Here is a 27,102-nt window from a genome sequence, read left to right on the forward strand (position 1 = left end):
TTTTCCTCTACTTCAGAACAAACCCCCCCCCCTACCTGCAGGTGCGTGCGTAGGAAGGTCTTCCTCTTGGTGTACTCGTAGTTGTTTCTCATCAGCAGGTAGAGCAGGGCGGACGCCTCCGCCCTTAGAGACCCCATCCTGGAGACGCAGCACTTGAGGACCTCGGTGCACAGAGCTTCACACAGCGTCACGCGGCCCTTAAACAGCACCGACGGGAACTGAGGGGACAACATGTTAGGGTTTTAGAGGGCAGGGGTTAGGGAAAACACTGTTAGTATGTAGGGGGGACAGCAGGTTAGTGGCAGTGAGACATTAGGTAGGGACAGGAGCTGTGAGTCAGATAATACAAAGGTTTATTGACATATGTATCCATATATATCATGTATATGTATTGTGTATTCAATATTTATACTGTATAGATATATATAACCTTCATTATTAATATGTATATATTCACTGTTGGCGTATTTTGTTCATCTTCTTCTGCTGATATGTGTATCGTAATTGTTTTTGATTTTATTATATATTTGATGTAATTAACTTCTAAGTCTGATCTACATGCTGTGACAAAGAAAATCACAAATTGGGATCAATAAAGTATATCTTATCTTTATCTTATATGCGCAGTAGCTAGTGTTGCTATGGCAATGAAAATCTTAAGTCCTAGGCTCCTTGAACAATGCAACATAAATATATATATATATATATACGACTTAAAATAATACAAAAATGAAAATAGTGCAAACACTAAAATAATGGAAATAAAATAGTGCAAGAGAATGTTGAAAGGGAACGTGCAAGTAATGCAGTTTTTATCTTTTATTTGTGGTCGTTTGACTTCTGTTTAATGACTTCCTGCTTAGTATGTTTGACAAGGATACAAACATGCACATTTAATAAATAACACCAACATTTTGGGGCATTTTGAGTTCTAATGTTTAGAGAGGAAATGTTTGATATGTTATTGTGAGAGGCCATGCAAAACAGAGCGTGACCTGCTCCCATTACACCACCCTGTGTCAATAGGGCTTAAACAAGTTACAACACATTGGTTTGGCCCTATTCTCACTGTGTGTATGTGAGATTGAGTTACGATAAACTACAGTGTGAGTGGTGATACAAATAACATGTTACCCAGGGCAACACTGTGGCTTAAGCTGTGTTTTGGAGAAATTAGATATAGATAACCATGGGATTTGTAGACGATAAAAAGCTGTATCCATACAATTCTTGTTTTGACAGTAGGTGACTCAGAAACTAGTAGCTCGCACCACAACTACAGCAGAAAAGAAGAACAAAACATGCCAGAACAAAGTCTCCCCTGGTGCTTTACTATGATTCACCACACAGCCAACAGTTATATTGCAGATACTAGAGGTCAATTCCACTAAATAAATGCGTGCCCCTTGCTCCACCTTTGGGAATACGTGACATGTTCCCTCACGATTCTAAGATCAGAGACTTGTAATAACAAATTAAAAAAAATACACATGATTAACGGCCCGTCCACACAGCGGCGTGCGTTGAAACTTCCAACGCTTCTGCCCATTCACTTTGAATGGGGTGACGTCACTTTTAGCCGAACTGCATTTTGGGAAGCGACGTGGAGCGTTGCTGGCTTCAAAAGTTGAGCAATGTTCAAGCCAATCGAATCATATGCCAGTACAAGCTCTAGCCAATCAAACCGCGTGCTTGTGTGTCTGGGGCGGGAGATTCATGTAATTGGTTGTTGGTCGAGTGTCAGACACGCCCGCTGGCAAGCATCAACGCACGACGCTGTGTGGGAACATGGCAGCAGCAACACAAACAAACCAAAGTACAAGAGATAATTATGCTGTACATCCGGTCTCTTTGTCTATGACAAATACAATTTCACCGCACAATACGCCCTTCTTTTTTTGATTTTAGAAATAGTACAAATACGTAGGACTGGGGTAGAGTTTGTTAACATACCTTGTTTATGAAAGCCCTGAGCGCGGCGAACACGTGCCTGAGGGCCGCTTCCGATTGGCCGACTTTCAGGAAGGTCAGGTAAACGTCAAACACTTTCTTCATCAGGGGGTTGTGACCGTCGCTGTCCAGCAGCTGGGTCTGACACACACAGAGACACTGGGTTCCATTTTTCCCTAGAGAGATACACAATCCCCATCCTTGTGTGTGTGTGTGTGTGTGTGTGTGTGTGTGTGTGTGTGTGTGTGTGTGTGTGTGTGTGTGTGTGTGTGTGTGTGTGTGTGTGTGTGTGTGTGTGTGTGTGTGTGTGTGTGTGTGTGTGTGTGTGTGTGTGTGTGTGTGTGTGTGTGTGTGTGTGTGTGTGTGTGTGTGTGTGTGTGTGTGTGTGTGTGTGCACTGACCTTGAAGCACTGAGTGAAAAAAGCAAGGACATCCAGGACGCTAAGGGAGACCTCCGTGGAGATGTTTCCCTCCAGCACAGCCTGATGGTGGATCTCTGCTTCGGATGGCCCCGTCCCTAGAACACACAGAGCAAGCACACGTGAAAAAACAAGTATATTTGAATAGCTGTATGATAAAGGCTCACACAGAACAGATTATATATTAAAAAAACATACATTTCTCACTTTAGGGATGTTTCTCTTGTTTTGTTTTAGCACTGCCTTTTCTGATTCTGGACTGTTAAATTATCCATTTTTTATTTAGTTCACAAGGTAAATTACCAATGTTTTTTTGGATACAATTTCATGGATAACAATACAAAAACTGGTTTTATATACAGTTAAAGGGGACAAAACGTTACCAAGTAACATTTTAGACAATTTAACTTGTTTTCAGGTTTGAAAACAAAAGATGTAATTATGACACATTCATGTTTATATGTGCAGTTTATCCTGTCAGTTTTTCTCTCAAATAGACCACATATTTCTCAAAAAGTTTCAGTATGGATTTAACACATGTATTAATCTTTCCTTTCAGCTTTACACAATGTGATTGTGTGTGTTTAGCATAAATCTAGGAAAGGCTTAACTGTTGAGTCTTACAAGAGCTGGTTTCCAATCAGGTACAAACATCATGGTAAAGTGTATTGGTAAAGCTTACAGTGTGGTTTGTTTGTGCTAGATCTTCTCCAGACCTCTGTTAAGTACAGGTATGACTAAGTGAGATTAACTTTGCATTGAAAACCTGTGTGGCCTTCTAATCACTTAGGTTCCCCAAATCCAACTGTCAAGTGAAAACTATTAGGAAATCATAGGTAGGGAAAAAAAGCGTTAGATAAATTGTGACCTAAAGTTTGCATAAGTGTGTGGTTACCTATATTGAGAGTGAGGGAGGCTTCCATGGTGCTGAACTGGTTTAACTTCGTCTGCATGAGGCTGGCTCGGTTGCAGCGCATAGCTGGCATCGTCTGAGACTTCCTGTCTGACGAGAAAAGCTTTGACGCGCAAATCTCCTGACTCCTGTATGAATAATAGATCCAGAGTGAGAGACATTGTTTATTTTATAGAAAGACACAGACAGAGACCCTGCGGATATTGAGCTATTATATTAAGAATGTTCCCAGTATTACCGGCCAATGTTCCTTTTTCCAATGTAACGGAGCTGAACCAGACAGGTCCTGCAGGGAGAAATAATACAACATATTAGCAGGAGAAGGGGAAATGTTCATGTTATTCTTTCACCTTTTAGTTTTTGTTTTAAGTAATGACAAATTCTATCTGGTGGTCAGTAGAAATACCAGGACTACTGTGTTCGGTTGCAATTTTTTGTAATTGTTGTTTGTACAACTCAACTTTGGCAACACTTGTCAATCAACTGCTGATGAAATACTATTTGGCAAGGAAACATTGTTACAACCAATAAGACGTCCGTGGCTTTATATTACATACATGGTTGGAAGGGTTACTTTAAAAATGCATTCCGTTACAGTTACTAGAAACCAGTAACCAAGATATTTAGTGCCTGTCATTCATTAAGCATATTCAGGCAGTAACCTCTACACCTACAATGAAACACAAGAGCACAAACTACAGTTTAAATAAGAATAAATCAAATCTGAGCTGACAGAAAATGCTCCGTTTCAGTTGAACTCACACAGTTAAGCTCACACACACTATTTTATGAACATATAGGTTCACCTACTGAATTAGAAAAAGAACCAAAGAAAGTGAAAACCATAAAGTAAATTCAGGCAGTAAATGTATGGATTCACACTTTAAGTATTAGCCTACAGGACAGTACAGCTTACAGAGACGAAATAAAATCGGATTCTTTTATATAATTTAAGGGAATAAAGTGACCTTGTTGTAATGTATCCTGATTACGTAAATGTAATCCTTTACTCAACAAGCCTGCTTACACTAGCCGACCACATCATTTTACTGAATGACAACGGGCCATTATGTGGTAACGTTTTCTTTGTATTTACTACTCACTCCAGCAAACTGAGGAAGTTCATGATGTCTTGAGGGCTGACTTTGTTCCAGTAGGCCATGAGAGTGTCTGTGGACAAAAAGTCTTTAATGCATAACAAAAAACAACCTTTAACCATCATCAATCAAATCTAAAGAAATAGTTCAGGTCTCATGAAGAATGATGGGGAGAAGGCTGGCTTTACGACTGATTTTTCCACCTCATGGATATGAATATCTCACCATGTGTGTGTGTGTGTGTGTGTGTGTGTGTGTGTGTGTGTGTGTGTGTGTGTGTGTGTGTGTGTGTGTGTGTGTGTGTGTGTGTGTGTGTGTGTGTGTGTGTGTGTGTGTGTGTGTGTGTGTGTGTGTGTGTGTGTGTGTGTGTGTGTGTGTGTGTGTGTGTGTGTGTGTGTATGTGAGCTGACATCCTCGTGGATTCATCTTCTTATTACAGACACATGCATTTCCTAACATTCGCTCTATATGCTGTAAAATGTATTTTCTCTTCGATTTACACACGGCATCTATTGCACGTCTGTCCGTCCTGGGAGAGGGATCCCTCCTCTGTTGCTCTCCCTGAGGTTTCTCCCATTTTCCCTTTAAACTGTGGGGTTTTCTCCGGAAGTGTTTCATTGTACGATGTGAGGGTCTAAGGACAGAGGGTCTAAGGACAGAGGGTGTTGTTTTTCTCATACTGATATTCTGAACAATCTGTGCTGTTGTATTTGCTGTAAAGTGTCTCTACTGTAGGCTATTCTTATTTTATGTACAGCACTTTGGCTCGACCAAAAATTGTTTAGAAATGTGCTATATAAATATAACTTGATTTGATTTGTGTGTGTGTGATTTTTAAATCAGTCGTAAAAATCTTTGTTTATGTATTGTTGTGCCAAGTTTCTGCGTAGAGGCTATCCCAAATAGCAGAAGGGACATTGATGTCATATCCCGTGTGTGGTGAAGGAGCATAGCTATTCACTGACCCTCTGACAAAGTCTTGACGATGTGCAGGAAGGAGAGCAGGAGGCCTTTAATCTCGTACGGTCCCAGTCTGCCGATGGGAGGCGCGGGGCTGCTGCTCATGGTGGAGTACCGTCTCTGCAGCTGCAACACACACACACACACACACACACACACACACACACACACACACACACACACACACACACACACACACACACACACACACACACACACACACACACACACACACACACACACACACACACACACACACACACACACACACACACCACACACACACACACACACACACACACACACACACACACACACACACAGTGAGATATTCATATCCATGAAGTGGAAAAGTCTGTTTACACTTTATTTGATACCTGTTTGGGGTTTTATGATTAGACAACAAGCCATTTTGTCTCTCCATAATCCATAGTCTGTCTTCCCTATCCTGTGTGTGACTTAGAGCCACACATTTCCCTTGAAAAAGTCTTTAAAATCAAGTCACATATACAAATAATTCCCCGAAACAGCTGAGAAGTCATGTTTTTACTAACAGTGACTCAAAACAGAGTAACGGCCCGTCCACACACAGGCATGAAACAAATCTTTCAAAGCTTCGCCCATTCACTTGAATGGGGTGACGTAGAAGATTTTGAATCTTCGCCGAACTGCATGGTGGGGAGCGGAGTATGGCTTTGCAAGCATCGTGAGCATCAAAAGTTGAGCAATGTTCAACTTTTGATGATCCCGATGCTTTCGAAGCTGGCATCAGCCAATCAAATCCCGTTTATGCAAATCCCGCCAGTAGAAGCGCTAGCCAATCAAACCGCGTGCAAGCTGGGAGAGCCAGACCGCAGTTCATTTCCTCATATTTCAAACGAGAAATTACGGTAGCAAATCACCCGGTTCTTTACGACCAGAACTATTAACGGGATACAAACCGGAGGAACCAGGCATGGAGGGAGGTGGCAGAGACAGTGGGTGAAACTGGTAGGTTTTCGCCTGTTTGGGGATTTTATATCCAGTTTACTTCGTTTTAACATTGCTATTGCTTTGTATGTCGGGGGCGGGAGATTCATGTGATTGGTTGTTGGTCGCCTTGGGCGCGTGAAATCGCCAAGCTTCAGACACGCCCAGCATCAAGATTTTGTTCATGCCTGTGTGTGGACCGGCCGTAATGGAGTATTTGTGGTGCACTTTTCGGTCAAGAAGAAGAAGTGATGTCACAAGATTTATCTGGGATAAACTCATATTTACATACAACATTTTGTAGTGGGTTTTTTAGGTTGGGTGTGTAACTTACCCTTGTATAGGTTAAACTATTCAAGTACAATTAAAAGTTCATGTTAATATTTATTTATATCATTGTCTCCCCACGTGGTCAAATTCTTGCTGTACTGATCTTTTTTTAGATGAAGCAAATACATTTTGTTGTTGTTGTGTTTGACTGTTTACATCTTGAAGTGAGTAAATCTGCATCGTAGTTTACCTCATAGGTAATGTTTAGTGAACCAAGCTGTGGCCAAAAATGGACACAGAATAAACCAGTTTTGATGTGCTGCAATGTACTAAAAGTATGTAGATAGTAAAAAATCTAGTTCAGTGCGTCTTTATTCCACATCTGGCTGCCTTAAAAGAGAGTGGATACACACATCAGACCAGGGAACATGAATAAGCCTGAGTGTTTTCCAGATGAAACCTATTAACAGCATATCTGGATCAAAATACTATTGACATTAACACAATGGTAGTCTTTGGCGTGAGATAAATAAGGATTCATCTCATTTATTGTGCCGCGGTTACACAGCAAGAACTGTTTAGGGCTTGTTATGTTGGGTCAGTGTTCAGAGAGTGACACTCCACACTGAGAGGTCGATGGTACACTTTTCAAAAGTAATAGACATGTTTTTTTTAACATTATTCTCACCACGGTTTGTTGAATGAACTGTGCAGTCTTCAGATTTGGATACAGAACAGCGTGTCTACGTGGCATGAGCTTTAGCCCCTGGTTATTTAAGTAGTTGTATCTCCAACAAAATGATTAAGATAACCAATCATATTTTTCTTAAATAGTCAATCCTTTGCAAAGGGGATCTGAATGTGACTTAAGAGATTCTAAACTAACAAATTGAGGGAGCGAAAGCCCAAAAACTGCCAGGTTAAACGGGGAAAATATGTAAAATGTTGCTTACACTTAAGATTGTTTTGGCTGGCTAAGTATATTTAGCTTCTGCCACAATCCAGAACAGCGCATTGGGTCATTTCTGTCTGTTTCTCCGACTGGAAGGGTTCCTACCACATAAGTATGAAATACACTGACTATGGATAAGTACCTTATCCAACCCTACTTAAAAGCAATGAGAGCCATCTCTTTAATACAGTCTGTTTACCTCCATGCTGTCTGATGTCCCTGAGTCCAGAAACAGAGAGCATCTGGAGTCCTCTCTCCTCACAACATGGCCATTTTGAGCGGGCAGACCTAAAGCCAAAACAGTCAAGTATTGTTAAATGACAACCGACAGCAGGATGAATTATTATTATTATTTGCATTTAAGAAAATATGTTTTTTTAAAGGGCATACACAACAAAAAGAAATACATTAAAACTATAACAGATAAAATACAAATTGATAAATCAGAAGAAAGGAGACAAAGACAAAACAATAAATAGAAGATAGTTGACAGATAACAAATACATATTGTATTCTTATACGTATATTATTGTCAACAACTTTGTAATGTTTTGTGTAGTATGCCTCGCCCATTTACTCGTCAATTATATTTTTATTGATTCTTTCTCAAGCCCAGATTTACTTAAGCTAATATTTGATGCAATAAAAGATACTGACACGCCCCTAAGTTAAGTATTACTGGCATTCTGTGAATAACAGGATATTTGGCATTTAAACGAGTCTTGATGTGGCTCAGGAGAGGTACTGTGAAGTCTGAGAACCTAACCCTAGTTCTGTCACCAGGGAAAAGATGCTTTTGAAATCAGAAAGGTCAGAATGTGTTTTTTTACTTGAATCCGTCTTGTGTGACTTTATGGCAGTGGTTCTCAAAGTGGGGGGCGCGCCCCCGCAGGGGGGCGCAGAGGCATGACAGGGGGGGCCGAGAGACCAGGAGAAAAAAAAAAAAGATTTAAAAAAAAAAAAAAAAGTAAATCATATTTTGAACAATTATTGATTCGAAAATAATATGATGCAGTACAGTACTATTACGTCTGGGTCTCTGTGTTTCATTAAAGCTCGGCTCTGTGTGTGTGTGGAACGAGCCATTTTGTGTGCGTGCGCGCGAGAGAGAGAGCGCACCGGTACCGGAGATCGTTGATGTTAGCTTCTGGTGCTAGCGAGCTACGCTAACAGATATAAGGAGTTTTTTCAACAACAAAGTGGAGGAGAGTCCTCTCCTGTCAGACTGAGAGGCTCAGTGAGCTAAAGGACTCTCTCAGTGGGTCTCAAACGTTTTGGTCACCATTAATGTAAACAATTATTTCCGAGGCACACATTTATATGATCATTATAGTTATACAAAAATAAGAGAATAAATGAAAAACAGGTATGAAATACTATCTGACAGTGAAACAAGAATAAAGTTTAAAGGGAGTGATTTGCAAAATATCCATAAAGAAAAAGTAAATCTGCTTCCAGTTCTGTTTCATATGGGTGTTGAGAGATGTTTCCATAGATCTCTTCATTTTGCTCTCAAAGTGCACCAGATTGATGCTTTAACTTCAATATTTAAAAATCTTCCCGGGGGAGCATGCCCCCGGACCCCCCTATGTGAGGTCCACACACCACCTATAAAAATAGCACTTGACCCCTGCTTACACCTATATGCCGTGAGCTGATCATCGAGCCTTCATGGTAACAGTCACACTGTGTATTTGTGTGGGGAGTGTTGCAGTAGAACATTCCACTGTAGCGACCGGTACATTAATGGAAAACCCTAAATGTTTGAGCACCCTCTATGAAATGTCAAGCTACCCCACAGCACCCCCAAAATAAATCTCTGGCGCCGCCACTGAGCCTGACTATTTGTGTTGGTGGGGCCCGACTTTTTTTTTTCTCCAAAGGGGGGGCCTGACAGAAAAAGTTTGAGAACCACTGCTTTATGGGAATGCAGTACTGCATTGCTGGAGAACTCTTATACACATTTCACAATAAATCTGTAGAAAAAAAACGTTTCTATGAGAATTTGTAGCCTTACAATCCCTACCTCAGTTCACAGTTGAATTTGAATCAAATCTATGAAAAGAAGACGCTATTAAACATAGCTGACATTTTTCAAAGATTTAAAATGTTTTTGTTGTTGCTGGTCACTAGTAAATGGTATGCTCATTTAAACAGCCTTAGGGTAAGTGCTATGAGGCTTGTTGTGTCCATTTCCAAGAAACAAAACAACAAAGTACAGCACAATCTGAGTGGCACATATCTGCTGCTTTCAGAGAGAGTGCTGCTAATGTAACATAAACACTGCCTCTGCGGTGATGCTAATGATCTGTAAACAGGAAGAGGCCAGATCCCAGGTGCGCTGGTTCTTTTCTGAGGATCCAAACTCACCATGTTCTCTGTCCATTGCAGTGCTGATCCTCCTGCTGTCTGTGTATCCGCTGGATATCAGGTCATCTCTGGAGCCCTGCACAACCACAAGATGGAAGAAGGGACATCTGGGTTACTGTTAGGATGTCAACAGCTATAGAAACAATATTGCTGGAATTACATTGTGGGATTTCACAGATGTAATGATTAAAATAGACAAATCCTATTTTGCACGAAACTGTTTGAGTGAATGCTCCCAAACACTTTCAAAAGCTCCTGTTAAAATGTCTTCTTCATGAACTTAAAGGGGCCCTATTGTGGTTTTTGGGGGTCTCCCCTTCCCTGTAGTGTGTTCTATAGGTTGTTGTGCATGTAAATGGTCTCCAAAGGCTAAAATCCCACCCCCCTCAATCCAGGGTTTGAGAGGACTCACATTGAGGCCATGCCCTGGGCTGGAGGTGTACGGCTGGGCAGACAGCTGTTTCAGATTCTGGTAGAGCAGCTCAAAAAGTGGCAGGTACAGCAAACAGATCCGGGCCTGCTGGTTCTGAAACAATACATATGACACAATGAGCTTTTAAAAAAACAAATGCACTGATGAATCATGAATTGTCACATCACATACTGTAAGGTCACAAAGGCAAACAAAAGGCACTGTTTACGATGATATTATTGTTGGATCATGAGCCAACTGCTCCAAGCTGCTATCACATGTTCCTGCACTCTAAAAACGGTCTCGTTTGCATAACAGACAGACACTGGTATCTTGTTGGAGGTACGTTAAACCGCAGCTCATTGTATGTTCATAGTGGAGCTGTGTTTAACCTGTGTCATATCAAATATGAACTTTTAGTACCAGACAACGAGGTTCTGATGCAAATAGGTGCCACAGTGGAAAGAGGGGGACAATGTGCTTGTCACGATGCTTTGTCATAAAGAAATTGAACGTGAACAAAAGAAAAGGGAGGTGTGATAATAGAGAGAAAGCCTTTTTGTATGGGTAGTAAAGCACCCAGATATTGTTCTAAACTGTATTAAAGTAAACAGGTATTATCTTGAGCTGTATTGAAGTGAACATGTATTATTTGGGACTGTTTAAAGTAATCCTATATATCTAAACCTTCTTACCTACACTCCATGACCCAGAGACCCTGACACACACACATACACCTCCTCCTGTCTTCATGCAGCACACACACATAAACTCCTTAACCCAGATATCAGCAACACACACACATATGCCTCTGCTTATCAGCATTCACACACACACACACACACATACACTTTCCCTCACTAACACACACACATGTTCTTTTTCCAAGGATTCTTGCTGGGGCGAATAATCCCAAGCACCAATATATCGGTGTACAATGTTTGATACCAATATATCGGTGTACAATGTTTGATACCAATATATCTGTGTACAATGTTTGATACCAATATATCGGTGTACAATGTTTGATACCAATATATCGGTGTACAATGTTTGATACCAATATATCGGTGTACAATGTTTGATACCAATATATCTGTGTACAATGTTTGATACCAATATATCTGTGTACAATGTTTGATTGTTTTAAAATAATAGTTTGTGTGAAACCTTCCCTGGGAAATTAAAGGAGTTAACCCAGGTATAAGATAAAAAGTGATTCTGACCTTGTATAGTTCCGATGCCGTCATGCTCTGTTCAGAAGAAAGATACTTTTTACCAGAACTCTAATTCGTTTAGGAGTAAAATGGGACGGAAGAGCCGACACATCTCCACCTCCAAATATGTCCATATATACTGTTGTTTCTTCATGCAAAGGGCGCCCTGTTTCTGACTGGCTGGTCCCGATATCTGTATCGCACGGCAGTAGAGCGGGGAGCCCGGAGTGTTCTGTTTCAGGGCACTCTGTATTTCGTATTGTGTTTTTTACTGTATTAAAATCAGATTATTGTTAGAACTTTTATGCCGGTGTGTTGAACTCCCTCTTTTATCAATCTGACCAGGCTCATCTAACGGACGGCGCGGAGCACAGGTGGGCTTTGAGCCACCACTATTGTGTCTGCTCCTACAATCTGGTGACCCCGACGTGATGAGTGCTGGTCTCTAGGAGTACCACCGACAGCCAGCGGACGAATTTCAGTCCAGGGGAGGACACCTGCACACCGTTGACAACTAAATCAGGACGTCCAGATACAAAGGTGATCAGACACCTGTTGATTGTCAAAGTCTGTGATTGGCTATACTACAAACATTTTAGAGTTGTCAGCGGCGTTCTCAGTGTCCTTAGTCATGGTAAAAAATACAATACTGAACAAAGTGTTTGTAGAGTCAGGTAGATGAGTCCTGTACCTAAGGCACTGAGTGTTTGAAGAGTCTGGTATAGAGTCCAGTACCTTTAACTCACTAAAGTAAGAAGGGGCTTAGAGTCAGGTAGAACAGTCCGGACCTAAGGCACCGAGTTAAAGTGCTTAGTCAGGTATAGAGTCCTGCAGCTAAGGCACTGAGTGTTTGTAAGAGTCGGGTAAATAGCTATAAGTCCCGTACCTTAATTCACTAAAAAGAAGAAGAAAAAAAAGTGAACCAGCGAGAGCGTGAGGTAGTTTAGTCCGGCACGGCTGACTCGCTGGGAAAATTCTGTAGACTATAGACTGAATATTATATGTGGGTTTTCAAGAGGAGATACGCAACTTTCAAAATCAATTTGAAACGACCGGATCTCGCAAACTCTTGCTGTGGGGGTGATCTGAACGGCTAAACGTGACGATAAAGGATTTTTTTGGTTTGGGTTAATCTCCTTGTGTCGGTCGCATCTCTATAGGCTATAGGGGTGTCGAAGCACCGGCAAAGACCAGAATTATCTGTTGAAATATACATCGCACAAAAAAAGCCGGACAGAATGTATAAGGGAATAAACTCTGTGTGATCTTTTTACGTCGAATCTGTGTAATAATTGAGAAAATAGAGCATAGCAGGAGATACACAAGACAATTGCAGAGCTGAGAGCTCCGAACAGGGTGTAAGAATATTCTGGGATTGGAACTCTGAATTCAGAATAGAATATAGGACGACAAGATTTGTCCAGTGTATTAATAAATACAAGTAATTTAGTCAGATAATAGATACGAAGTCAATTATGGAAGAAGAGTAGACCCTTTGTTTCAACCAGAAAAAGAGCAAGCTATTCATCACAATTGTATTTTTATGTTATGAATAAAACAAAAAGAAGTAGCCTACAGTAAGTGATAAGCAGAAGGGTTTTTGAACGCTTGTCAGTCAGAAGGAATCTATTAATGTGGAAGACAGGGGTGCTTATGCCCGCTTCGGTTTTCAATGTCCGCCATCACGTTAAAACAGAGGATTGGTGGCATTTTCAGTTCATTGTTTGCTTCCACACGCCTTTTCCCCTCCTTGTCTCTTTCATGACTTTATTTAATGCATTAGAACGATTGCTATCGTAACTTTCCGTGTTTCTGGAAGTCAAACTCACTGTTCACATTACGGAGTATATTTCCGGAACGGCCTTTCAAAATAAAAGCCACAGGCCGCTGTTCACCAGAGATGCCTTCACAATAAAACAGTAATTAGCTTAACAATATATTTAACTTATATTACGTCCTTAAACATTGATTTTTAATTCATTACAGTTTTCAAATACGGCGCGGATTGAATACAGTTATTTGTGTATTCTGTTACAACCTAACCATGCTTGTAACACAACTTAGATACACAATTTGAAAATGAATAGCATTAACCAAGTAGACAAAAGATTAGTATAGTGGTTAAGGAGGGTGTCCTTGTTTTGCCTATTAACTTAGAACTGAAGTAATAAAGAATAGGCAGACTACTACCATTAGTTTGTTTTAACATTCACATGTTTCAGCATTCCTGACCTCAGCCGTTTTATTTTGTAACCCGTTGGGAGAGAGATTTAAATTGAGTTTTTCTCAGTAGCTGAATGTGATTACAGCAGCATTGGATATTCCTGCACCACCTTTTGGGTTCTCTGAATCAGTGTGTTGGTGAAGAGTTGCTCACTGCAAACAGAAGAAGTGTGCAAAGAACGCATCTCTGAGGAGATATTGACATGTTGCTTGTGTGCCTCGTTGCCAAGGCAACAGTGGTGTGAAGAGGTACTGCGGTTTTTGGGGGATTTCTGCTGTACGGAGGACAACGTGTGTCTGCCAAGTGATTCCTTCCCTCATCCCAATGCCAGGGAGAGTTTCCTTGGAGCCCACTGACCAGGGCCGGTCCTAGCTTTTTTGGGGACTCTGCCACTGACTACAGCTGCATCACTGACTGTGCTCATTATGACAAGATCTTGAGACATGCTTGCCTCAGATTGTTCAGACTCTGAAGGAGTGATGCAATGATTTTACAGCATAATTGTGCAAGAGTTTCCCAGGGGGTGGTGTAGAAACCTTAATGCTTAGTGTTTAGATAAGAGGCTGCTTGTTTAAATGATGGTCTGGAATACTGAAAAGATTCAAGTGTAATATTCTTGGTTAGCAAACGAGACATCTGATTATTATGTCACACATAATAATCTTGTTATAGAAACTATAAGTGTAAGTGTATGTGTAAAACGTGTGGTTGTTATACCATTGTTATCATGAACAAAAGATAAATAAGGAAATAGTATCTGCTTAAAGATGAACGGATTTCATAGAGAGGATTAGTTATTGTGAATACTCCACAAGGTATCTACTAATGTATTTTAAAGAACCACATTTAAAGAACTTGAATTGACTTGATAAATAAGTGAAGATAAGAAGATGTATTAACCATGAATTAATCAATTGGTAAATTAAAAATAGCGGTAAAGAGGAAAACTATTAAAGTGAAGTGAAAAATCATCCTAAAACACACTGATGGAAAAGTGGGGGGAGGCATGATGGAAGTATGCACTAGACTTTAAGTAGTGGGTGTTTGGGAGTTAGGAGTACAGTGTAGAACCATATTCTTCAATCTTTTCATCATATTTACAAATTATTCTTTTAGAGTTTTTATTCATGTGTGAATTTGGTAGTGTTTTAATTTGTTACAGTATTGATCAGTTCAAAGGGAGAGTTTTAGTAACATCTCTATAAGATCAGACAAATATTTATTTATATAGGTCATGTTGAAGGGAAAGCTAGTTCTAAACAAAATATAGTATTTCAATTTGAGGTATTGGTTTCACCATTGTGGCATAGTTATTACCATAGGAGGGCTTTCGGATGGACATACGAAATGACTTCTGTTTTTAAATCCTTGATAAAGTAGGGAGTAATTGTTGCATGTTCGGACACCCAAGGTTCCACGCACTGTTAAAGAGGGTAACATTGTTCTTTAAGTGCACCAGTATTGAAGATAAATTAATATAATGAGTTATGAAATACATGGCAGAGCTTTACAGATCCTAATAATGTTTTGACTCAAGAAAATAATTATATGCACAAGTTTCTGATCTATTAGACATTTTAATATAGATTAGGTGTTAATGAACTGCAGTAGTAGTACTATAAGGAAGTGAGTTTTGTACCAAGTTGCAGGAAATGTGGGAAACAGCTGTCCCAATGAAAAGTTAGAGATATCTGGAACATTATAGTTGTAATCGTGAATTAATAAATGATGGCGCTCCATATATGACAGATTTTTGTAGACAAAGGATACTGGTCTATGCTGAAATATCAAAGTCTCTGCAGAGCACGACACATGGCCAAAAAGACTGAGACCAAATGACCTTTGACCCTGACTGACAGTGTAACTTGAGAAGGTACTGTCAAGGACTGACTCTGGGGTGTACCTGACCAAACTTGACTTTACAACCAGAAAAGTTAGAGAATGTGAGTGTATGTCTGCATGTGATCAGTGCAACTGCATGATTTAAAACAATGACTAATCAAGCATGCTTTTGGCCTAACACATTATTCTGAGGCTCTGTGGGAAATGAGAGGTTTCCTAAAATGTGTGACCCGTTTCTAATCTACTTGATGATATTTCACTCCCACAGGCAGTGGCTGTTTGCAGAATGTGAACCTCAAACTAAAACATGAAGATTCTGTTTCTTTTGGGACTGGGGGATGGAGAGAAACACTTCATTTCACTGAAGTGTTTACTGTGGAAAATGATGGATGTACATTTGGGAAAAGTGTTTGGTATTTTCTTATAATCAATTATTACCTGAAGGTTTTCTTCCCATACAGGATTTTGTTACACATGGGTTCATGTGTAAAAAAGCGGGAGTGTCTGACCATTGATTGACAGTTTTAGAATGAACCTGCTCCATATCTGGGGATAAGATACTGATGAATGTTGACATGTCTCTAATATTGATTGAGTTATAACAGGTAACACAGATGCAGAATCAGTGGCCAAGGGGCTACTGTGAGAGATGTAAGTCCAGAATGGAATACTGAAGAAGTTGACCAGTGATAATGAAACAATGTTGTAATATTTCGACAGGTATAAAAGTAACTGAGGTTTGAAATGTAGAAAGAACATATTACAGTTAAAGCTAAAACATAGTAATGTAATGAGACAGAATTTAATTTAGACAACATCATGTAACTAGCCTGGTAAAGAAGTAAAAGCCATAGACTTTATTGTTTAGGTCATTATGGGGATATACATTTCATCTAAATTCATAATAGAAAGACATTTGATGACAGTTTGTTGGAATTCTATATTCATTTTTTCAGCGTGATAATATCTAAGCACTGACAGGTAGAAGCAGTATCACCAGGAAATCATTCACTTTGTTAGTATCGTGATTTTGGTTGTTTTTGAATCCATAACATTAGTGTGTTTCTTTACCAGAAACATTAGCAGTTCATATTATATTTAGATTTTAAATGGGATTTCAAGGATTTCATTTAAGAAATTCAGAGCTATTGAAATATGTTATTTAGTTTACCTAAAGATGTTTTATTTAGGTTTATTTAGTTGGCACAGTCCAAGTATTAAGATTCTTAAGCTGCACTGGCAGATACGAGGTCTACAATTAATTTAGAAAACCTGTTCCCAGACGTCTGTTGTTTTAAGACACCCCACCAACAGGCTCCAAGCGGCCTACGCAGTGGTGGGTCAAACAGCTGAGGGCCCCGGAGCCCTGAGCGTAGGCTTGAGGGATTTGTATCAGATTTCTCCACACAGGTTGCTGGCGCCAAAAGAGGGACCCAGGAGGCCGACACAGCGGAGTTCGTCTGGCTGAAGGTCATCAGGACAAAGTGGCTCAACCCCAGGCTCTCCGGCCCCGACCGAGTGACCCAGCGGATCTCTGCCGTCCGTCTAGGAGGAAAGGGGGACAGCTGGAGCCAGTGTGCGGCGGGGAAACCACCTGCTAGGACCAGGGGACGACATCAAGACGGATCTGGCTCTCGTCAAGGAGGTCGACTCGGAAGCTGTCATCAGCAGACTGGAGGAGAAGGACCTCGAGGCATCATCAGCGGGCCGGAGCATCGGGAGGACATCATCAGCGGGCCGGAGCACCGGGAGACATCATCAGCGGGCCGGAGCACCGGGAGGCATCATCAGCGGGCCGGAGAAGGAGCATCAGGAAGACATCTCTCTAGCAGGCAGCCCAGAAGCCGCCGTCAGCGGATCGGGGGGACAAAGACACGGCAAGCCAAGACGGCACCGGGGACTCCACTCTCCGCTGAAACAGGTTGATATAGCCGGTGTGGACTCTGTTCCAATATCCCATTTTTGAGGAACTCTGTTTCACTATCCCATTTTTGAGGAACTCTGTTTCACTATCCCATTTTTGAGGAACTCTGTTTCAATATCCCATTTTTGAGGAACTCTGTTTCAATATCCCATTTTTGAGGAACTCTGTTTCAATATCCCATTTTTTGAGGAACTTTGTTTTAATAACCCATTTTTTGAGGAACTTTGTTTTAATAACCCATTTTTTGAGGGAGAAGCTGCCTCTTCCCCTTCGTACCAAATGCCCTTGTTGGCTTACGCGTCGGAGGGGGAAGAGCACGATGACTCAGCCGACAAGGACGAGTTTTTTTAACATATTTTGGTCTCCCTCCACTGTCATTAAAAGTTGTTATGATGGACTGTTTCTAAAGGTTTAAAAGTGCTCTAAATCCCAGCTTCTGATGGATTTATATAAATGTTGGGGAACAGACAGTAGATTATGTTTCAAATGCTGTGTATAAATTGATCTCTGAAGGTGAGATCAAAAGAGGGGTTAAAGCACCCAGATATTGTTCTAAACTGTATTAAAGTAAACAGGTATTATCTTGAGCTGTATTGAAGTGAACATGTATTATTTGGGACTGTTTAAAGTAATCCTATATATCTAAACCTTCTTACCTACACTCCATGACCCAGAGACCCTGACACACACACATACACCTCCTCCTGTCTTCATGCAGCACACACACATAAACTCCTTAACCCAGATATCAGCAACACACACACATATGCCTCTGCTTATCAGCATTCACACACACACACACACACATACACTTTCCCTCACTAACACACACACATGTTCTTTTTCCAAGGATTCTTGCTGGGGCGAATAATCCCAAGCACCAATATATCGGTGTACAATGTTTGATACCAATATATCGGTGTACAATGTTTGATACCAATATATCTGTGTACAATGTTTGATACCAATATATCGGTGTACAATGTTTGATACCAATATATCAGTGTACAATGTTTGATACCAATATATCGGTGTACAATGTTTGATACCAATATATCGGTGTACAATGTTTGATACCAATATATCTGTGTACAATGTTTGATACCAATATATCTGTGTACAATGTTTGATTGTTTTAAAATAATAGTTTGTGTGAAACCTTCCCTGGGAAATTAAAGGAGTTAACCCAGGTATAAGATAAAAAGTGATTCTGACCTTGTATAGTTCCGATGCCGTCACGCTCTGTTCAGAAGAAAGATACTTTTTACCAGAACTCTAATTCGTTTAGGAGTAAAATGGGACGGAAGAGCCGACACATCTCCACCTCCAAATATGTCCATATATACTGTTGTTTCTTCATGCAAAGGGCGCCCTGTTTCTGACTGGCTGGTCCCGATATCTGTATCGCACGGCAGTAGAGCGGGGAGCCCGGAGTGTTCTGTTTCAGGGCACTCTGTATTTCGTATTGTGTTTTTTACTGTATTAAAATCAGATTATTGTTATAACTTTTATGCCGGTGTGTTGAACTCCCTCTTTTATCAATCTGACCAGGCTCATCTAACGGACGGCGCGGAGCACAGGTGGGCTTTGAGCCACCACTATTGTGTCTGCTCCTACAGTAGCTAGACGAGTGTATGAATAGATTGCTTGTGCTTTTAGTCACTATCCAAACTGTGAGAGAATATTTTAATCCGATCTCTTTGTGTCTTGAGTTTCTCAGCGTTTCTGGGAAACTGTTAATCACAAAGAAATGCTTTTCGTTAAATCTGACTATACTCCTGCCTGTTCCTGTGTAGAGAAGGACACGGGTCAGGAGGTCATCTGTTCTTACTGTGGGGGAGAAGTTTGGGCTCATGAGGAGTTGCAAATGCAAAGGTGCCTTTGTCCCGACGTCTGGCAATCATTAAATAGAAGCGCAGGTTTTCTGGGTTCCTCTCCTTTTGGAAGGAGTGTATCGGCGTTATTTTCTCTTTGTCTTCAGAGTTGGTTTGGCTGCTTCCATGACAATGTGAAATGCCTTGTGAACTCTCCGGCTGTATTCTCTCTCAATAAATATTCAGTGTTTCACTAAAGACGATCCAGCTTCCATAATTTCCTCTATATTGCCGCAGAAGTTTTCTTCACACAAACAGAGTTATTCCGAACATTATTTGTACCTCTTTCCTTGTTCCTTCATCGCTCCCTCACCTTATATGCTGTGTAGCGGTCGTCCATGGCGTGTTTAATAAGAAGGTTCTTGAGGACGCTCACGGCCAGCTGCCGGACCGCGGGCCCCTGCTGCACGGCCTCCGCCAGTTCCCTCAGCAGCAGGCCCACCAGGAAGTGGTTACGGCAGTAATCCTCCGTCAGGCTGAACTCCAAACTCTGCTCTGTGTTAGGTCAAACAGGAAGTGTCAGTATACAAAGTATGGGCTAAAGTGATACTGATAAATATGTGTCTTTTTGATTGCGGCACTACCTACTAAGGGGAATTTTTTTCTTAGACTAAAATCTGATAAGCAGTCTTGTGGAATGTGTTTGTGTTAGAATGTCTCATAAAGAAGTGGTATTACAGTTGTTCAGTGAATAATATTAGCTTATTGTACTTAGTATTAGTGTATATTTCTATAAATTACTTTGTGCATGCAATATAATCAGCATTGCTCAGTGAGTTGAAATGTAATAGAGGCAAAGTGTGAAAAACATTCAGTCATTCAAAGTGCAACGTCCCAAACCAATGAGCAACCACGTTTACACACCACGCCAGAAAGGTAGAAATCAAGATCATTCTTTACCAATGCCCACATTAGGTGATGAATAATGTTATACATATTCATTCTGTACAGTATATTCAAAGAAGAGATACACATCACAAGAATCAGAGACGTGCCACGAGAAATGAGAAGTTGTCTGTTTCAACAGGAACGATGATTTTCACAATAATGCTGTGATAATGTCAGGCAATGCAGGCTGGGAACTGAGCCCACATCTGCATTTACCTTCTGATTGAGAGAAACAGACAGGCAGAGAGAGAGAACAGACACAGACAGGGAAGAGAGAGAACCGCAGCTTTGTGAAAGACGTTGCGTTCTAGTGTTTCAAGTCACTGCGGAGAGAAGGCTTGATAGCCAAGATCCTCCCCCTCGACAACACCCAGGCTCAGGCAAGTGAAGGGTTAGCCTAGCATTAGCATAGTGAGTTGGAGTGAATGGGGGTCCTATGAGTGTTGACAGGATGGTTAGTGCAGGTCAGAGCGAGGAGGTGCAGGTGGTTTGCTTACGGCAGCAAACACGGTGGCGTTTATGTACAGTAAGGCGCGGTGAGCATAACCTACCTACAGGGCCAAAAAGCTCCGTCGCATACGGAATAAAATCTGACCACGAGCAAAAAAAACAGAGAGGGGGGGGGAATAAAGATATTGGGGGTGAAATCCATGCAGCATTTCCACAGCACTTTTTTTCACTTGTGGTTAGTTAAAACATGTGTCAACAAGTGTTGGCTAAACTTGATTAGCAGATATATCGTAGTATGATAATTAGTAGGTAATGCAGGTGTAACTTGCCACCTGCTCATTTATAGACCTGTGTGTGCATGGGCCAAACAATCAGGCAGGTTAATAGCGGGGTTCAGTGTGGTGGATGCAGGTCAGGTGGGTGATGGGTCATGTGATAGCTACTTAGTTGGTACATGTGGAGCAAAATGCATTCAAAGGGAGGTATTCTATCTGACGCTCACCTTGTACCCTCTGCATCTTGGTGCGCCCAAACGCCATGGGCAGGTTAAGAGGGATGAAGTGTTCATGGTTGCACATTGACATCAGGAAATCAAATTTCATTTCAGTCAGCACCTGTACCAAAAAACAGACATACGTGAGTGTGGGCCATGCAAATGTATATCAACCGCTGAGGTGCAAACATAGAATTCTCTGCAGAGTTTTGAACTCAATCCTTGATGCCACTGATATTGCTTCTCGGGTTTCTGTGTTTAATTTGTTATTCAAATGTCTGCTGATAGTCACGGTACGGCAGGAGATATAAAACATGGTATTCTATCCTGTAAACAAGTTTTCCAATTCAGTTCATTTCCGTTCACTTTACATCTTGTTTCATAGTGACTAGTCATAAATGCATTTCATTTCCTTTTTTTGTCTATTTACATTTCTTAAACACGTTTTTTTATGTTATAATTGATGAAAAAAAACATTCTAAATGTTCTCCTTTACAAGCTTTGATGAATACATTAATTAATTAATACATATTTTCCAGTTATTTAATATAAAATGGATGAAATGAAATTGTCCTTAATGCTTTAAAAGTACTTTTGGTACTTAAGTATATTTTGATGCCAATAACACTGTACTTTTACTTAAATAAGACTTTAAATGCAGGACTTGTACAGAATTTGTACAATTATGTACTGCTACTTTTACTTAAGTATAAAATCTGAGTACTTTTCCACCACTAGTTTATATATGCACTTTTTTACACCAAAGCAAATTCCTTGAATGCGAAAACCTACCTGGCAATAAACCAAATTCTATTCTGATCAGCAAAAACATACTTTTACTCTTCTATTGTCCTCTTTTCAATAGCCTTAAAGTATGCAGTTGTGTGTTGGCTGACTTAAAGGATGTACCTTAGGATCCTTGAGACCGAAGTGACACATGTAGTGGTTGATCAGGCCGAAAGCAAAGCCCCTGTTCATGACGATCAGGCACCTCTGAGGAGAGAGAGCATGGTTAGCACGTATACTGCTGAGGTGAATAAAGGTGTGATCCCAGAACGCCTTTTTGAGGCTGAGATGATTTTGTTGTGTTCTGGAGTTGTGTTAAAAAGGACAACAAGAGAGAAGCAATATGATATGTACAACTTAAGGATCTCAGATAGGACTTACTGGAGAAAATACATGTTTGGTAGTTTGATAAAACTACCAAACTATTTGCACCTACTGTACTTACATCTCTTTAGCCTGCTTACACAAACTCACAGGATATATTTCACTTTGAATGCAAAGCTACTGTGCACCATTTTGAATGTATATACTATGTTTATATGTTTCTTTAGTAGATCGGTATATTAGAGAGTATTGAAATGTATTCTGTATATTTTACAGTGTGTAGATACACTTCTGAATATATGTCTTTTCTACTTAGAATATGTAATGTATTTCTTTTTTATATTTAATGTTTATTTGTATTTTATAAACATTTTAATAAATGTTGTAATTCTTGTTCATTGACTGTCAAAATGACAAAACTATTTCCCAATTTGAGATAAATAAAGGATGTATGTATGTATCTATCAAACTATTGTATTATCATGCCTGCAGAAGGATGTGTTTCTAATGTTTTTGCATGTGGCGTTCCAAACCTTGATGAAATTGGCCAGGCTCAGGTTGATGCAGCGAGCTTCCTCCAGGATTTCCATGTGGCGGATGGTGATGTGCGGCATGATGGACAACACCAGCGACTGCAGCGCCTGGTGGAAACTGTCCGGGAAACGCTGGGGCCGCGGCATCTAATGATCGGGATGAATACGTAATGAAGCGTAATGTATACAGATAGCCCCTAGTGTACAGTTCATTTAACCAGATTGCATTCTATCATGTTTTCGAAAGAGCAACAGCCATCACCTTGTTTACTGTTGCTTACAACCCAGATGAAATGCAGACCCAGACATCGAAAGATGGAATAAACACACAGCTCGGTGATTCATTGAGTCTCCTGTTATGTCTTTGAGTGTTTGTATGGTTTGTTTAAATGTGTTGACATGTTTCGTAACATCACGTGATTGTGGGTTACACGCCAGATGTAGACATTTGAACTCTGGGTAGTGTCACAAGCAAAGACTGGTATTGTTAAACAGTGAGGTGATCTTAATGACTCAAAAGAAGTCACAAAATACCAACCTTTATGCGGCTGCCCTCCTGTAGATACTGGGCCATGGATTTGGCCATTGTTTCAAAGAAGAACCAAGAATACTGCAGACAAATGGAAAAGAGAACTGCAGTTAGACTACATTGGGTATTTCCTGCTAACCAGGAGAGAAAGTTGTGACGACAGAAAAACATGCCACGTTATAGTACATATATACAAGTGCCATCTTATAAGCAGGTGTGCCCCCTGCTGTTTATTAATGGTACTACAACTGGACTGAGGCAGGAAGTGTGTAAATAGCAAAAAACACACCTTGAGCAGTTTGTTGCTGGTGTTGAAATCAGCTGTCTGTTTGAGGGTTGCTGTGACGGCGGTGGCTAAAACCTCATGTGTGGTTACTGAGTTCCCCGAGGCAGGGGTGTTGGTCACAAACACATACTGAGAAGAGAAAATAAACACAAATCAACTTTAGGATTCTTTGATTTTGTTCAACCGGGTAGCAGAGTTAGTATGTTACCTTAACAAAAGAGCGCAGGTAGTGTTCCAGGCCCTCCTCGTGACATCTGGAGACGATGTGTATGATGACACTGGAGGCACAGAAGCAGGGCGATGTTATAGTGTGAGCTTTTGCATCAGTATTAAATCGTTTAAAAGAGATGCTACACTCTACTCACCGCAGAGAGTTGACAGCGATCTCATGCGTTTCTTTGGTCGCTGCTGTGAGCACTCCAAACAGCTGCATCAGCACCGTTGGAAGGAAGTTGATGATGACATGAGTCTCCATGGCATGCAGGCACTATAAGAGAGGGAGATATAGGTGGAAGTAAAGAAAAATCATGTTAGCTAAGTTACAACGTGATTTTTAAAGAGCAACTATGTCAAAACCTTTATAGAAGATACTGAATCTGGTAATTGGGGTCAGAAATCTTGTATAATCTTGACTATATATGTAAGGGACTTGACTTAAAAATAAATACACTTAACATAGAAACACAAATAACATTTTTTGTCTCCTATGTTTTGACTTAAGAACTTGTGGAATTTTTTTTTTGCCAGGATCATTTGTTATTCTTTTTTCCCCCATCTAAGACATTGCTATTGTTGTTGTAAAACTTTATCTGGCCACAGGATTGTTTTGTGTGTTATCAAGTTATGCTTGTATCAAGATAAGCATAATAACAGGTACAAGAAAATACACGTACTACTCTTACCTTCCTACGAAAAGTGAGTAACTTGGTGACTGTTATTTTGTCATGAAAGTGCCATGCAACAAGTCTGGAGCTGGATTTTAGGGAACTGTACCCCCCCCTCCCCTCCCCTTCTGACTGACAAGTTGAAGACCTTTATTTGTCCCTGAGGGCAAATGAGACTGTGCACAGCCTGACAGTATCTCACCTTCAGGTATTTGATCAGTTCTGCTGTGTTGCCGTCTGATGTCGTCCTCATCAGCTGACAGTGCTGGAAGAACTTGTGAAGATGCAGGTCCTGCAGAGGAAGCCGGACAATAGGACCATCATGTAAACACACTCTCTTTACACCAGCTACCAGAATGACTGAAGAGCAAAGTGATGTACCTGAGCATATATTGTAGATGCCACGTGGGTCTTCACTTTGAACAGCGTCTTGGTATTTTCCACCCATTTGATGTCTGGTTGGGACTGTTGAAGTGCACACAAATATAAAATGTTTAGGGTCAAGCAGCTTGATGAATACATTACCTATGTACAAACATTGTCAGCTTTTAGAAAAGTGACATCTTAATTTGTGGACATTTAGCTTGATTAGCACTTAAAAAATCAAATATCAGTATTATTTTACTAATGAAGAACCCTCTGCGTATATGATAGCTTTAGTTTGAGTTGTACCATTATGCCTGACCTCTATTGGGGTCAGAGAGTCTTTGGTAAAGGGAATAGGACTGTACCTTCTTGGTGTCCTGACTCAGGTATCCAGGAGGCAAGATGGATGCTACAGGCAGCTGCAGCTCCACTGACTGCATCCTCCCTTCTTTCAGCAAAGGCATCCAGGAGTAACCCACTGGAACACATACAAATAGCAGAGTTGGCCTTACTGTCCTTATATGGACATTAAATGTGAAGCCAGCAATTTGTTTATTTCCTTTTCTTTTAATAGTTTTCCATTAAAGGACACATATCAAATCAGTTTTAGACAGACACTCACCCAGGGACTCTACCCCCTCTCTCTTCTTGCTGCTGGCCTTGCTGCTGGACTCACAGCTGATATGGTAGAAGGTGAAGAGGATGTGGTGTTTCTCATGAACGTGGACAGGCAGCTCGATCTTCACCTACACATGGGAACAGGTCACTGTATGTAGCAACACCATCTCAGCATAGCCATTACTGGTACCAACAATAGACTTAATATATAACAACAATATAAAAAGTTGTTAATGCTATGCTAGATCAGTCTTTTGCAGTTATATTTCAAATGTTTTTACACGGAACTGGATTTGATCTCATCAACAAGGCATATTTACCAACCCCCTTTGCAGCTAGCTGGAAAGCCTTTGCATCTATTGTGACCACACCACAAGTCACAATTCACTGTATATTGGAATACAACTATTAAAGTAATTTCAGTTATGATTCATTGATTTTTAAAGAAGAAAATATTCTACACTCATACAGAAATAGTGGCATATATTTCATTTAAATTCAGGCATCCTATTTTCTCAATTGTCCAAAGTGCATAGATATAACTACTACTTTTGACATTAATTCATATTGACCACCCAAAATGTTCATATCCAACTCTAGTGGTGTTCAGCACTTGGACCCACATTTCACTTGTGATACAGTATTTGTGTCTCCTTGAAAAGCATACTAAAGTAAAAGTAAAACAAATCTATAAATAAGAAATATCATCTTATCCACCAGGGGGCAGCAACATCAAATACATGTTTTAACCCTGTACAGTACACGTGCTGATTTTCTCACAGGAAGTGACACATATAGAAACACTAAACTGCATTTCCACATGAACAGATCTAGTGACCAACAAACTGCTTAAGAATGTCATGAGTAATTACTTTTGATGACAGGTGTATGAATCTTTCAGTTAGTGTGTTTAATTATTAATCTGGGGAAATTCAAACATAAGATTGTGGCATCCTTTAAGGCTCTCTATGCCCTCACTAAGATCTTAAAGTGTGTTAAAATAAGCTTTGGAGGATAAAAAGATCAAGGCAAAATATGTAAAAAGATAAAGATCATTGTTTTTGGAGCAGAAATTCTCTATGATGTGAAGCTGAAGCATGTGGAGGTAAATCCCAGAGAGCGTGCATGCGGGTGTTGTGTGGGCACTCTTCAGATCCTAGTCCGTTTGATATCAGGAGCATAGGCCCCCCCCCCCCTGCTCCACCACCTCTCTAACAGTAACCTGACCGAACCTCTTTCACTGAGCCCAGCTTCGTGTGTGTGTGTGTGTGTGTGTGTGTGTGTGTGTGTGTGTGTGTGTGTGTGTGTGGTGTGTGTGTGTGTGTGTGTGTGTGTGTGTGTGTGTGTGTGTGTGTGTGTGTGTGTGTGGTGTGTGTGTGTGTGTGTGTGTGTGTGTGTGTGTGTGTGTCTGATTTATGGGATTATCTCTGGCTGAGGAATTTGACCACAGTGACTGCCTCTTGCTGTAGGAAGTTTTGGGAATGACAATCAGAGTTGCTTCATTGTTGCACTTCCTCTTTATGTGGAATCCAATGTGAATCACCTGATGAAT

General features: G+C 40.6%; 1 protein-coding gene across 3 annotated transcripts in view; it reads right to left on the minus strand.

The window, feature by feature from the left end:
• dock11 (dedicator of cytokinesis 11) overlaps positions 1–27,102 on the minus strand; it is a 75,861-nt gene that overhangs the window by 20,979 nt on the left and 27,780 nt on the right. For 2 of the 3 annotated variants that reach the window (XM_034210558.1, XM_034210560.1), the window contains exons 20-42: positions 25,555–25,678; positions 25,298–25,410; positions 24,948–25,031; positions 24,769–24,858; positions 24,048–24,169; positions 23,891–23,960; positions 23,686–23,811; positions 23,406–23,477; positions 22,868–23,014; positions 22,134–22,217; positions 21,234–21,345; positions 20,833–20,871; positions 19,707–19,888; positions 10,313–10,426; positions 9,901–9,976; positions 7,730–7,818; positions 5,345–5,465; positions 4,386–4,452; positions 3,521–3,568; positions 3,265–3,410; positions 2,352–2,467; positions 1,954–2,091; positions 36–218 (exon numbers count right to left, since the gene is read on the minus strand). In XM_034210558.1, coding sequence (XP_034066449.1) covers positions 36–218; positions 1,954–2,091; positions 2,352–2,467; positions 3,265–3,410; positions 3,521–3,568; positions 4,386–4,452; positions 5,345–5,465; positions 7,730–7,818; positions 9,901–9,976; positions 10,313–10,426; positions 19,707–19,888; positions 20,833–20,871; positions 21,234–21,345; positions 22,134–22,217; positions 22,868–23,014; positions 23,406–23,477; positions 23,686–23,811; positions 23,891–23,960; positions 24,048–24,169; positions 24,769–24,858; positions 24,948–25,031; positions 25,298–25,410; positions 25,555–25,678 — 2,463 coding nt within the window. The remainder of the gene's footprint in view (positions 1–35; positions 219–1,953; positions 2,092–2,351; positions 2,468–3,264; positions 3,411–3,520; positions 3,569–4,385; positions 4,453–5,344; positions 5,466–7,729; positions 7,819–9,900; positions 9,977–10,312; positions 10,427–19,706; positions 19,889–20,832; positions 20,872–21,233; positions 21,346–22,133; positions 22,218–22,867; positions 23,015–23,405; positions 23,478–23,685; positions 23,812–23,890; positions 23,961–24,047; positions 24,170–24,768; positions 24,859–24,947; positions 25,032–25,297; positions 25,411–25,554; positions 25,679–27,102) is intronic. The other variant, XM_034210559.1, reaches the window with a different exon arrangement.

Source organism: Gymnodraco acuticeps, unplaced genomic scaffold (assembly GCF_902827175.1).
Source record: "Gymnodraco acuticeps unplaced genomic scaffold, fGymAcu1.1, whole genome shotgun sequence".
NCBI classification, from domain to species: domain Eukaryota; kingdom Metazoa; phylum Chordata; class Actinopteri; order Perciformes; family Bathydraconidae; genus Gymnodraco; species Gymnodraco acuticeps.